At 44.8% G+C, this 14,235-nt stretch overlaps 1 protein-coding gene across 7 annotated transcripts in view; it reads right to left on the bottom strand.

Moving 5' to 3' along the window:
- MPPED2 (metallophosphoesterase domain containing 2) overlaps positions 1–11,221 on the bottom strand; it is a 172,791-nt gene extending 161,570 nt beyond the window's left edge. Inside the window, exons 1-2 of one of the 7 annotated variants that reach the window (XM_054699307.1) lie at positions 11,204–11,221; positions 4,731–4,979 (exon numbers count right to left, since the gene is read on the bottom strand). In XM_054699307.1, the coding sequence (XP_054555282.1) occupies positions 4,731–4,858 (128 nt within the window). In that variant the 5' untranslated portion in view covers positions 4,859–4,979; positions 11,204–11,221. Of the gene's footprint in view, positions 1–4,730; positions 4,980–6,334; positions 7,949–8,570; positions 8,925–8,952; positions 9,099–9,615; positions 9,638–10,499; positions 10,807–11,203 lie in introns of those variants that run through there. The other 6 variants (XM_037522526.2, XM_054699308.1, XM_054699306.1 and 3 more) reach the window with 6 other exon arrangements.
- Between the last annotated feature and the right edge of the window lie 3,014 nt (positions 11,222–14,235).

Raw genomic sequence — 14,235 nt, 5'->3', positions numbered from 1 at the left:
GACCATGTGCTTAGCTTCCATGGGAATATTGTCCTCAATCTCCAACCCAACCTGTACCCTTTGTACTCGATCATGGTTATTTATGCTTCTGTTTTAGCCAGAGTAACAGTTCGAGGAACTTATGACACCAATAGATGTGCATGGGCCTGAGTCCAGTCCAAGTGGCAGAAGGCCCTGGGACTTTGCAAAGAACGACCTGTGAATACTCAGTTTCTGGGATTCCATCCTTGCCTGGGATTGCCACTCCCACAGAGTAGGTGAAGTTAAGTGAGATGCTCCTAGGCTTTTGATGATCCTAACAGGCACTAAAAAGTCAGGACACCTGCAAACCCTAACAGCCAAAAAATGTACCCAGAAAAATTATGTTCATAATGTTACTTTCAGAGGAAAACAGGACAAAACTTAGCAATGATTTTATGTATTCATTTATTTATACTCCACTATTTTTCAAAACAAATTGAAAAGACTTAAAAAAGATGATCAATAAAACCATCATTAATGACATTACCAACATTTTTTGAGACTCGACTATATACGGAACATTCCACCAAAAACTTCACAAGTAATACTGATGCCACAGCTTTCTAAACTAGGCACTACTACTGTTTGCTAGTCACAGATGCACATAGAAAACACATAGAAGTTAATACATTTCTCCATGGTGGAGTACGCAGTTCATAAGTGATGCACCCAGGTTTTAAATCCAACAATCTAATTTCACTGGTGCTGTCAACCACTACTCTATCTGCCTCTCCAAATATGTTGGAAGACCAAGAGTTAAGTAGGATTTCAGAGGTGTTGATAACCAAAGATGCAGACAAGCAAAGGGATTAAACTGGAAATAAAATTTGATCTGAGCTTCCTAGCAACCAATCCTTAAAGTAAAAGCTGAGGAATGAACCTCAATATGGTGACCAACGCCTTCTGGTTAGAATGGAACTGGGGTGGGGGGTATCTCCCAAAACACAGGAATTTCAGTGAAAAAAAATGAGATGGTTGGAAACCCTACTAAAAAAGGTTTTATAATATTTGATTAGGCCTTAGATAATTAAAAACATACAAAATCTTTATGTTTTCAGAATTACATTGGTGCCTTCAGCAATTCCACCCACCATCATTAAAAATACAAAATCACTTTCTCAACATTTGGCTTGGGATAGATGAAGGAGTTGTGGAAAAATGAAGCTCTGTTAATTGTTGGTTTTCAATCAACACATCTATTATTATATTCAAGGGTAAGAGAGGGACACAAATTCTGGGTTAAATTCTGCCCTGCCAACTCCAGCTGTGTTTTAATTTTCTCTCCCAAGGTCACACAGGATTGCTTTCTTTTAAAAGAAATCTTCCCTACATCACAGGCAAAGCTGCAAGTCAGTGGTTCTTAGAAAGCCTGGTGGCAGCTCGTCAGCCTCATCGGGTCTCATGGATGAACCCTCACCAAGACCATAGAGCAAACTTATTAAAGGCAGTTGAGACGACAGCTCTGAAATCAGTGTCAAGCTGCATGAAGATGGGGACCAGCTTGCATGTGTCTGTGCTTCCCCAAACAGCCACACTTGGCAAGTAAATATTGCTTTAGCTGCAATCTTAACCTTGGTACATCAAAGCTAAAACTTAGATGCTGAACTACTGTTTGATGCCAATGTCTACAGGTGAGTAGCTGAAGGCCAGAGAAGGGAACTAAAGTGCCAAAGGCGGGTCACAAAGCTGAGGTGACCCTACCTGAGCTGGGTAAGAAGTGAGCTATTCCTTAACTGTGGAGAAAAACCTCCAATTGGGTGAAAGAGAATAACAGATCACTTAAGGGACCGGGATTGCAAGTCCAATCCCACTGATCTTTCACGGGTCTTCAGACCTCAGGTAGAAGTGAAAAAAGAAAACAAATATTTTAAGAACCCCAAGCAAAAGAAATGAGCAGCAATTCAAGTGGAAAAGGCAACTATCTTTGGGGAGAAAAGCAAAGCTCTGTCATGACATTGGAAATTTCAGAAAAACTGAAGGAACTTTAGACTAAATAGTTTATAGATATTTTCTAATTAGTTTTTCAATTAGTTTTTATTTAGATTAAGGGCAATCTCTCTTGTTTTTCCAGTATAACAGAAACAGAACATGACAGCATCCAACCAATATATCTGAACACCTAGTATGGGCCATCCCCTGTGCAAAGGCACCAAGTTCAGAGAAATAAGGTCAAAATAAAGGTGAGCCAGCATCCAGACAACACACACCTTCACACCAACACAAAATGCAGGGACAGGGAGACACAATCCAGTGAAAATCTCCACATTCCAATCACAATTTCTCATCTCAATGCATAATCAAACTCAAAAGATCAATCAATTCATCAACATTTCTGAGCAATTGTTGCCTGCTCAGAAGCACAATCCCTGCCTTCAAGCAATGTTTGATGTCACTGAGAGGATAAGGCAGGTGACAGAGATACAGACAGAGATACGTGCTTATAGATATATTGCCCATCTATGTACATATATCTATATCGATATAGGTATTTATAATTGCAAGGGAGAGAGAGAGAGGAGGGAGAGAGAGAGAGAAAAATTATATGAAGGTGGTATGGTTTAAAGTCAATGCCAAATGAGCAGGGACATCATGTTGGAGGGCAGGACGCAGTCCAGTTGGATTGGGACACAGACCACTCCCGTACATGGAGGGGCTGAAGTGGCTCTGAGGCATCTGATGAACAGAGCATGAACCCTCTGAGAAACAGTGAAGGCACTGCCACCGACATGGGAAGGCCTACAGCGTGCTCCAACAGTGAGCCAATCTGTGTGGCCAGAGCAAAGATGCAGGTGGGGTGACAAGCTGGACCTAGAGAGAGGAAGAATTTCAAGACAGGAAGTCTGGGAAAAGGGCTAGACAGCTATCCAGGCTGCCACTGCAAACTCCATTTTTCAAGTCTTTTTTTTTTTTTTTTTTTTTTTGACAAAAAGGATCTAATTTGATTTTTTGAGATTTTTCATGGCTAAGTGTCGGCAGGCCAGTTCTTAGGTTGCGTGATTTTTAAAAACCTCTCTGTGCATGCACAGTTTATCAGTGAAATTTTATGGCCACAAATAAGTGAAGACGAGGCTGACATTCCCCATCAGTGATTTTCCAAGAAATCAGAGGCAAAACATACTTAATTTTGCCTGAATAGAAAGAGAATCCACAAAGTTCTTTGCTAATACAAAATACTGTTTTCACAAAACAGAGCTAAAGGTGCCCTCTGTCCATTTGCACAAATTCTACAATAGAGTTGAAGAAAAAGAAATCAACAGAAGCAGATTAAAAGCAGAATTTGAAATGAGCAGTTATTTTTCAGAAAAGACATTTTAACAAAGAAAAATTATATTTGCCATAACAACTTTTTCTTAAAATCACCCTAGCAATCTTTCATAATTGTAAATATAGTCTAATGTAAAGAAATTACAAAATTTTGAGAAATAACCTAGCAGTAACCATCTGCAGAAATTTCTTTCTCTTTTCTTCTTTCTTTTTTCCCCACTAACCAGTACTGCTATTGATGTGTTGCCACTGTATACAAGTCCCATCAGAGGTAGCTCCACAGAACATACTTGAACAGTAACATCCTGGTATTTACACTAATACCCAAGTACCAACAGATTTTTTGTTGATTAATGTTTCTAAATTTGAGGGTGTGAGGGTGTGAGGGTGTGTGTGTGTGTGTGTGTGTGTGTGTGTGTTTTGCCAGAAGGTAGAGAGGTCGTCCTATTTTTTAAATGCCCAAATAAAACAAATACTGAAAAAGAAGCTTGTGACTTGTACATGCCCCGAGTTTAGTTTCTCCAGGAATGGCAAAAACAGTCAACAGAGCCCCAACCTCCTTTCTCTCTTGATTATACAATAGTTTTCAAAGAGGTTTAGTCCTACTATGAAAGACTTGTGTTAGACATTGGAAGGGTCTAATAGAGAATAAGCACCAGGCCTTGAATAAACAAGGGAGATGCTGACCTTTTGCTCCCTTCTGCTGAAAGCCCAGCACATCCTGTAGCAGAGAAGCAGAAAAAAGATGGTGTGCATCCAGGTGCTGCAAAATCCTTGCGTCTGGATTTCTCCCACACTTTTGTTCCTTAAGTTGCAACAGGACTTAAATATTATTAGGGAGTGAGAGAAAAGTACAATTCCTGGAACCAACTGTTCCAGTGCCCCTTAATCCTTTGCTCCCCACATTGTTTGAATCCTGTAGCATGCAGCACATGTTCCACTAGCAACAGGAAGACAATGGATTTAGCAGTGGCTGACAATTAGTTTCAATTAGGCCTATTTCCCAACTGAACAAAAAAGGGTGCTGGGGTGACATGCATGTATGTGGGGGGGAAATGATAGAAATTTTACAGAAATTTTCATCATGGAGGCAAGCAACACTATGTAAGATAAATCGGACTAGGGGTCAGGAGATTCTATCGAAATTTACTATGTGACAATAGACAAGTATCTTAACTTCTCTGTTGCTATTCACAAAATGTGAATAACCTACTACCTCAGACGCTGTGAAAATCTCATGTCAGGTATGGTTGAAACTATTTGGAAAATGAAAATGTTACCCAGATGTAGGGGGAGCCCTCCGAGCTGTACTTGGATCCACAAATACCCACGTTTTCCAAATTATGTACCTTTTATTCTCCCTGACATATAAGACATTAGTGACTCTCTCATTTCATTACAATTTCCGGATTGTTAGTTCTTTTAAACTGATAAGCCATACTTACATGTGGACATGTGGCGGCTGGAATCTGCTCTGGTTGATGTTGTAGTGCGTGAATGCCTGGGTGGGATTTGAGCTGTACTCATCCACCGTTATGGTAACTTTGCCTTGAGAAGGAATCCCATGTGCCATCCTTCCTCCCTATAGGCATGAGCAATTCACAACTTTCCGGAGCGAATAATAGAAGCAGGCATGGTGTGTTTCAGCCAACCTCTGAGCCCAAGGATCTACTCATCAATACCGCTGGGCGTTTCTGGAAAAAAAAATTATAAAATGAAAACAAGGAAGGAGAAGCCCTTCTAAAAGACATCAAATAGAATGGACGGACATGATATTGGTTCAGGAAAAATCTTAACATGTGTTGTTGCCTCGTAGCTACCACCTTCCTGAATCCACCCTGCAAGCACTTCACACTGGACATCACACACCACATGACACCACTGGCTGCTAGCAAATCATCTCAATGTTGTTTAAACCAAGATTTTTTTCTTTAATTATAATTATTGCACTTAACATGAATTACGGAGGGGCATATCCACAGTTGCCATGGTGTCTAGCTATAAATGGTTTTTACTCAAATTGGAGAATCCTCCAAACCTTCCGTGCTAATTGGAATGTTTGGTCTGCACAAAGTTGGCATCATATAATAATGTGAAGTCTCAATGCTTAACACAGTCATATAACACAACGACAAATGTAAATTTTCAATGCTGTGCTCAGAACAGGTATCTGTGTGTGACCATCATGTACGCACGACACATTTTTTTCTTTCACAAGCAGGTAAATCCATAGGTACTCGGTGCTTCATTTGTGGATGAATGGATAGATGGATGGATAGATATGTATTCCACTCAGGACAAGAACTTTATGGCAAGGCAAATCCATGTTGCTAAATGCAGCATAATTTCTGTAAACACTCCAGTCACCCTGGGAAAAGTCAAAGACATCCAGGCTTGCACCCACACTTTAGATCATTCATTACTTCCCCTCTTTCTTTGAGCCCAGACAGAGTAGAAAAAGCAAGGCAGCCATTGCATCAGCCACCATATTCTTTTTTGATGCTGTATAGTTCTCAGTAGTAGGCTTCATCCTTTTTTTTTTTTTTTAATTTTCCATTAGTTCTGATTCTTTTTATATATGTCAATGTATTATTTGCTGCACTGGGTTCAGATATGATGATGTTTATTTTCATAACAGATGTGCAAAGACTGAGGAAAGCAAACCCATGCAACAAAGCTGTTGCAACTGATCAACACAGCAGAGGAGAAGCAGGCAGCACACTCCTTGGGTAACCCTTGGGTAACCCACCATCTTACTTTAAGTGTTCACATAAGAACACACTTGTCATGTGCGCCATTAAGCTCCGAGAATCTTAGCTGTTATCTCAAATAAAAATATTTAGAATAATAAGATTAGATTTAAATCTGGCATGAAACACCTTAAACATCGAGCAAAAGGCAGATGGCCTGCCATAGGCCATTTATTTTATTATTTTACAACCCGGGGCTTGTGTACTCCTCCATATGCTAGCCAGGCTAAGAAATTCCACAGTGTTCTACTCAAATCATTGCTTTTTCATATTAGCAAAGCAAGCTCAATAATACCCACCTTGCCTGAGTTCCCAAAGTACAACAGCACTGCCAGGAGAGGAATCCCTGGTGCTCTGGCATTTTAAACAAAGTATCACTTTGGGTTCTGTTTCTTCTTCCTAACTTCATGGGAAGTATGAGTCCTTTTAGCACCAGTTGATAGACACCCAGGCTGGTAGGATTAACTAAATTAAAATCTTTCTCTGCTCCTCTGATGTAAGATATTGCTAAGAACTGCTTACAAATCATAATGTAGCAGTTTTCATACCAAGTTTGCAGCTGTTTCCTTAATTTCCCCCACAATTATATTTTACTGTTATTTTGCATAACAGTAAAACACAACACCTGCTTCAAATTGCAGTCCTGTTCTAAGTACTGTAATTCTCTTTTGAGATACAAAGTACCGAGACACTACTGAAGCGCAAAACTGCATAATTGCGCTGCGCTGAAAAGTAAATACAAATGAAAACATCTTCCTGTTATAGAAATGACTGTCATTAAAAAGAATGTTAGCCATCAAAGCACAGAGGGGGAAAAAATACACATTTTCAGACTGCAAGAACTTACTGTTTGCATAAATTAGACAGTGGAGTAAAAATTACATGGCAATTCTTATGCTCCTGCCATCAATGTCTATTGTGTGAAATACAGAACATTAAGAAGCAAAGGAAAAAAAATTCATGTCTAGACCATTGTGACCTCCCAGTCACCATCTCTGGACCCTCTGCCAGAAACTGGTTAAATGTTTCTGGAGTTAACTTGCTAATTAAACTAAGTAAGAAGGTCTAACAATAAAACATGCACACTTAATATGCAAATACCTATGCAAAGACTTACAGTAGTTAGCATTAGTCCCTCCTATTTGATGCCCAGAAGACAGAGGATTTAGGAGGTGATCAAGTCACACTCTTAGAAGGTCCACAGTATCCTGAAGTCAAGGTAAAACTGCCTTTCTATTAAGTGAACATCGGAGCCTGTTCACACCTTTGCCCGCAAGACAAACAGAACATCGTTTCATCAGCAGGCACAGGCCCCTGAAACTCTGCAGGACTAAACGGGTGGCTGGCACCTCATTTGAATTCATCTTTACCATGTTCTCTTTCAAATGTTTTATCGAAACAGTGCACCTGCAGCGTCTAATCTTCTTTAATCTGGAGTCCTTTGAAGAAAATGTCAGAGAGCTTCAAAACTTTTGCGGAAACCTTTACAGACATGTCAAGAAAAGGCTGATTTTTTAAAAACACTATATTCACTCACTCACATCTCAAAATGAACATACCCTGAGACTATTACAGACAAACCCAGAGCAATACTGTCAGAGACAGAGGACTATGTTCCCCTCCTGAAGTGTGAGAAATTTTGAGAAAGCTTGAAAGGAGACAGAATGATAAACTTAATGCCCAAAACTGTCAGGAAGCTGCATCACCTTGTTCCTGGATTTAGGCAGTAAAACCTGCCAATTAATCAGCTGTGGGAGTGTCTCACCCTCATCACACGTACATTACTTTTCATATAAAATATTGAAACAGACTCGTGCTTTTTTTTTTTTAATTTTCCTTTTATACTTCAACACATTTGCTCCACAGAAGAAAGGAACCAAGTAATATATGCCAGGAATCCCAGAAGAAAAATCTAAAAGGATCTGACACTGCCAACCATTCATGCTGGTGCTAGTTTTTCTCTTAAAAAAAAAAATCATGTGTTCACATTTTGCATTTCCTAGACAGCAATCACTTCTTGTATTCCTTAAGCTGTGCAACGAGCAATTGTTCTTTTCCAGGAATCCAATTTGGAAAACATTTTAAACTCGGCTGGCAATGAAAGGATTAAAAACTGAAGGATTAAATAACTGTCTCCACCTCCTAGACACTAGAAGTCCAATTTACCAAAAGTTTCAAAGCTACAACTCACGACCTCTCTAACCCATGCACCGCACCGCATAGCCTATGAGAAAGAAGCTCGCGATTTCCTCTTGAAACAAGCGTGTTCATTTTAATCGCTCGCCCTTAGACCGCCTGACAACCTGGCTAGCCTGTGGAACTCCTTGGCACCAACTCCCCCAAATTTCGCTCTCTCACCCCTCTGCTGAACTAACCCAGCGCTTTCTCAACGCACGCGCCTAAGCAGCCACCTCCGGTGGCTCATCCCTGCATCACCGAGGGATGCCCGCAGGACTTCGAGGCGGCCAACCCGCCTGGGTTTCAACAGGGAGACAAAGTTCCACGTGCCTCTGCCCTCCCTCCCGCTGCACTTACACCTGAACTTGTCTCCAGCACTGCGGACACCGGCCTGGCACATTCTTTCAAAGAGGACGGGCAGGACTTTTCTCCCGCGCCTCTGGCAAGGAGTAGAGTCTATATATGGTGGGGCGGGGGGCGCGGAATTCTCTACTTTGGATTGGTTTGTTTGTTTTAAATCTAGGGTGAGCAGTTGGGAGGGTGGCTCGGCGGCTACTACTACTACTACTACTACTACACATGCACACACGCACATGCACAGACACGCACATGCACACACACGCACATGCACACACATGCACACGCACACGCGCACACTCGCCCTGCCTTCCGAGCTCACGGCCCCGAACCGTCCGGGAGACAGCTCCCCCTTCCTTCCTGCAGCACCAGCTCGCCTTACTCGCTCAGTCCCCGGTTGCCACCACCGTTGCCTTGGCCGCTGCTGCTGCTGCTGCTGCTGGCGCTGCTGGCACTGCTGGCGTTGGCGCTCGCGGCCCCGGGCTCCGCCGGACGCCTGTCTTTCTTTCTCTCTCTCTCTCTCTCCCCCAGCCCTGAATTGATTGATGACCACCGGCGGCCAATGGCTCTGACACCGCGCCATCCTCGCTGGAGCATCACAGCCCCACGCCCCCGACGTCAGCCTCCGGGGCTGGCATCCCCGAACCCTCAGAGCTGAGCCCGTGCCCGGAGCTGCGGCCGCTGCCCGCCTGCACCCTGCCCCGGAGCCGCCGGGCCGCTTCCCAGGAGCACCGGAGAGAGGAAGGCAGGGGGTCGGGGAGCTTTGGGAAAGGGGGTGTGGAGACCACAGAATTTCCTCCTCTTGGAAATCTTTTCTTTCACTTAAAGTTTTGTTTGTTTTTTCCTCCCCGATCTGTTTGTGTGTGTGTTTGCAGCCTCTCAAATCAATTACACATTTTTCATGACCCCCATTTGCACTTACTCTGGGGCGCGTGGAGGAGGTAAATGTGCTATGTAAATCTGCCTCGCTAGGGCATCCTGAATTTCTTTTATTGCTGGTGGAGTCCAGCCCCCTCCCCCATCTCCAGAAAAATGCCCCCTTCACCTCTTAGGCCTTCAAAGCCCAGAATTCGAGGCTTTACAAAGAGCCCGGGCGCACGTAAATAGCCAAGAAACTCAAGCCTCGGTCGGGAAGGAATCGGCGGCAAAGGTTACTTTTCCCAGCTGCCCGTCGCCGGCCGCCCGGCCCTGCCTGGCTCCCGCCGGGGTCGCCGGCTCACTCCCCGGATTGCGCCCGCGGAGACCCGGGGCGCGGCGGGGAGCAGGTTGGGGCGCGGGGCCACCGCGAGGCGCGCGCGCGGCGCTCCCGGGTGGGGGGGTGGCCGGCGAGCGCAGCAGCCGGAGCACAAAGCTGAGCGGCGCCTCCCCGGCCCGCACCTCGCTCGGGCCGCCGCGGGCAGCCCGGGGCTCGCGCCAACACAATGCACCGGGCCTAGGCCGGGGAGGCTCGAACACACAACCCCAGGACTTTCGAGTAAACACATCGCGGCGCCCGCGTCCCCACCCCCAGCCCAGCCGCTCTCGCTCTCGCTCTCCCCGACACCCCCTGCTCCCCACCGAAGAAATCCCGGCGGAGAAGGGGGTGGGGAGGTGAGGACCCCGAAAGGTCGGGGGCCGAGGTCTGGGGGGGATGGGAAGGAGGAGGAAGACAGCTCCTAAAAAAGAATTCGCTTTCTCCTGGAGATGGAAAACATGCCCTCCCTGGGTTCCGAATTGCCCGGCGAGCGCCCGCTCGCGCAATGTCAGGGGCACCCGGCAGCCGCCGTCCGCAGCCGCCGAGCCCCCCGCACGCGCCTCTGACAAGGCACCTCTCACCCCGGCTCCGCTTTGTGTGTGCATTTTTTTCCCTTCCTCTCGCGCTCGGCACCGGGCGCCCGGCAGCCTCCTCCCCCCTCCCCCGCCCTCCGCCTCATTCCCGGGGCGGATTACCTTTCCCGGGCTGCGCTCCGGGTCCCGGGATGCCTTCAGCGCGGGGCTCGCCGGCGATCCATCGCGGAGCTGCGGGGGCCGGCGGGAGGCGCGCGGGGGGCGCGCGGGGGCGGCGCGGGGCGCCGGCGGGCCAGAACCTTCGACCCCGGAGGTCCCGCCGCGGGTTGGGGCGGGGGACTCGGGGGCGCGGCGCGAGCGGTGGGGGGAGAAAGGACGGGAGCAGCCTCGATCTGGGGAGAGAGCAGCGAGGGGGCGAGGAGAGGCGGCGAGGGCGCGGCGAGCCGGAGGGAGCGAGAGCGGTGCAGTGACAGGGACTGCCACTGGGGTCAAAGGAGCACCAGCTCCAGGAAGCAGGGCGGCCGAGACGCCGCTCCGTGCGCGCTCCCCGGTGGGACCCCGCGCCCCTGCGCGCCCCTCCTGCAGACCTGGTGCGCTCGAGCCCCCACCGGCGCCCCAAGGCCCCGGGGTTGCAAGAGGAAGGGAGAGCTGAGGCCGAGGCCGGCAGCCTGCTGGTGCTCCCAGGTCAAGCGGGAGGCAGGAAGCTGAGCTGCAAGTTCATCATCATGAGTGTGATCAGCGTAAAAATGATAGGGGACAAGAGTGGGGGCGGGGGGCGGCTTCGAAGTCCCAGGAAAATAAAGGGAGTTTTCCCTCCAAATGGGCGTCTTCTGCCAAGAGAACACCGAGGCCCTCCACCCACCGACCTGCCAGGCGCGGTCTGGAGTCCTGGCACCACTCCAGGACGCAGAGCTTGCTGCAGGGGCAAGAGGAAAGGCTGGGGCACTGCGCTCAGACCGAGGGAGGCGACCCTAGGTCCCCTCCCATCTGCTGAACTGAGGCTTTCCTGGGGGAGAGCTGTGCGCCTTTTCCTCTAGCCTTTCTCTCTCTCTCTCTCTCTCTCTCTCTCTCTCTCTCACACACACACACACACACACACACTTCTATCTGCAATGTTGTTCCTAAGAAAGGAGAGGCCAACCCGGCTGATAATTTTTTACACCTCCATGTAGTAATGCAGATTCAGGATAGGGAGGTGAGAAGAGGCAGAGACTCTAATTGTTTCCATTTTGTCTTTGGGACATATTTGCCCCCAAAGATCAGCACTTCAAAAACGTTTCAAAAATCAAAGTTAGTCCATTTCTGGATAATGGAAGGGAAGGTTTTGAGAATTTTTATGCACACGGCATAAAGAAAGGAGAAGCTGCGAAATGCTAGCAGACAGAGGACAAGGAAGAGAAGGCTCTTTAAAAACTTGGTTGTCGGGGCTGTCTGTGAGAAATGAGGTGGCCCTGTGATGTTATTCCATTGTCAGAGCTGAAGGATTTGGACGACAACCAGATCTAATTCCTTTCCAGGAGTCAGACTCAAAGATCCAGGCATTCTCCAAAGGGAAATCTAATGTATGTGTGCGTGAGAGAGAAGTGTGCTAAGTATACTATGTGACAACTGACTAGTCTCCTGGCTGACATTATATCCCCTAAAAATAAAAAGGGGCCATTTCAACCTGGTCTGTGGCCTCTGTGCTGAGAATAATTGGTTTCCAGGGTCTGGGGAGGAAGGCAGAGAAGCTAGTTGGAGCCCCTATAAAAAAAGATCAAACGGAACTCACTTGAAAATATTTCCCTTTTACAATGCACTTTCCTGGCACTTGAATTTTAAGTAACCTGTCTCTTATGCCTGGGCTGAAATGAAGGGGGACATGGTCTTGTTAATGTATTTATTTGTTGTACAGTATGCCCGGAGTGCTGGTACTTGTCAAATGTGTGGGGACAGAGGACAGTGACTCTCCATGCCAGCAAAATCACCATCATGTTGATGTTGAAGAATGCCAAAGATGAAGTTGGGGGGAGGGAGAAGCTTTATATTTGGGGTTTTGGTTTTGATTTCCAGGACAATAAAGAACACCGACTGAAATCAGTTTTTTGAAGCAATGTTTGGGTTTTTTTCACTTACTCCGTAAGTTAGCAATATCTAAATAGTTTGAAATTTTAGAGTGATCTGGACTGATTTAATCAGTTCAAAAAAAAAAAAAAGTCATCTCCAGCCAAATAATTTCTGTGGTTTTCTTCCTGTAAAAACAAAAAAGAACTTACTGGTAATCAATCAAAGCAGCCAAACTAGTTTGTACTTGATTCTGAATCTAAATATGTACACAGACAATAAATAATAATGTGTTCTACTTTAGTGGCACATTTTATAGGATATCTGATGCTATAAAAAAATCAAGTGAGTGATCCTCCACAAAGTTGATGAAAATGTGTATATCATTGTACTGAGTGGGAAAAAGGTGAAGCAAAAAAAGGCTTAAAATGATAGCTTTTAATGTAGGAAAAAGATTCCCCCCGCCCCTTCAGTCCCTGCTGATCAATTATCCATCCAGGGAAGCAGTGACCAAGCTGTATTAAGGTTATGAATTTTTATATCCATTAAGCTACCAAAATAAAGAAGCTGGAGGAATGTAAATGAATTTAAATAATAAATCAGGAACAAATAATTCCCATTCCATGAATTTTGGCATGTTGCATTTTGTTAAATCATATTCTCTACCAACAGAGCAAGCTATACTAAAAGCTTGTTTTAAAATGATTGGATGTGAACTGCATCTGTTCCCTCATACCAGTTTTGAAACTCCAGCCTCATTATACCGAATGTTAAATGCTATAGATTGGGTTGTTTGTTGTTGTTGTTTGTTAAATAAGTGAGTCTATAAGCTTCATATTTTGTTGTTGTTAAATTAAATTTTTATTGTTATAATGGAAAAACAAAAGAAGGCTAACAATCAAATGTTAAGTTAATGATTGCATCTATGCACATAATACAAATTTTTTTCTTTAATGGAATGTAAATCTGGCCCCTTTCTCCAGTGATTTCCTCTGAGGAGCTGGCAAATATGCTTCCTGATAGCCCACTGCAATATCTTATAAAATACCTTTTCAGAATGCATTTAGGGAAGAAAATGAGAGAGGGGAGCAAGGGAGAACTTTGGGTGGAAGCTTGGAAAGTAAATGCTACTTGCCTTGCAAGCTCAATACTTTATTTGGAGTTGGTTTTAATTCTTCTACAAAAAAACAGGTTTTCCAATACTTTAGAGACACCTGTATAACTTGAAAGTTGGTTTAATCCAGTGATTCTTCTTCAGAAAGGAAATCCACTGAAACTATTGCCTGTCATTGAAATTATACCTACCAAATTTACTCTAGAAATAGAAAGCAACTATTTTACATCTTGTTTTCTTTAAACTGTCTGCATAGTTATCATTTTCCAACAAAACTTAAGAAATTTATTATCAGAAATCAGGGCTTGGTAATAGAACTAGCACTATGATGCAACTAGAAAAAAAATCTGAGCCAACAAACACCTTTATTTTATTCTTAATTCCAACAGTCTACTTTTTTTTGGGGGGGGGGCTTGTTTCAAAGTAGCCACCTCGAGTTTAAGAACTGTGATTTATATTCCTCTGTGTCCTTCATTCTTATCCACATAGTAGAGACTTGAAAATATTTGTTAAATAACTGGGTGGGTTAATAAATGAGAACATGAATAAGGAAATGCATGACTGAAAATGTAACAGCACAAGAAGGAAATCCACATCAGGTGTACAGGAAGGAAAGTAGAGATTTGATACCTGGAGCATTGGAGCTAAGGACTTTCCATGGAGTTCCTATAGCTACCTTTTTAGGGATTTGCTAATATATTTAGAAATATGAAATAACACAGATGTCTATTTGAGAAATTG

Source organism: Talpa occidentalis, unplaced genomic scaffold, assembly GCF_014898055.3.
Source record: "Talpa occidentalis isolate TD23 unplaced genomic scaffold, MPIMG_talOcc4v2.1 talOcc4.3, whole genome shotgun sequence".
Taxonomy (NCBI): Eukaryota; Metazoa; Chordata; class Mammalia; order Eulipotyphla; family Talpidae; genus Talpa; species Talpa occidentalis.
Note: the sequence above shows the minus strand (reverse complement) of the source record. Positions and strands in the feature narration are given on the sequence as shown.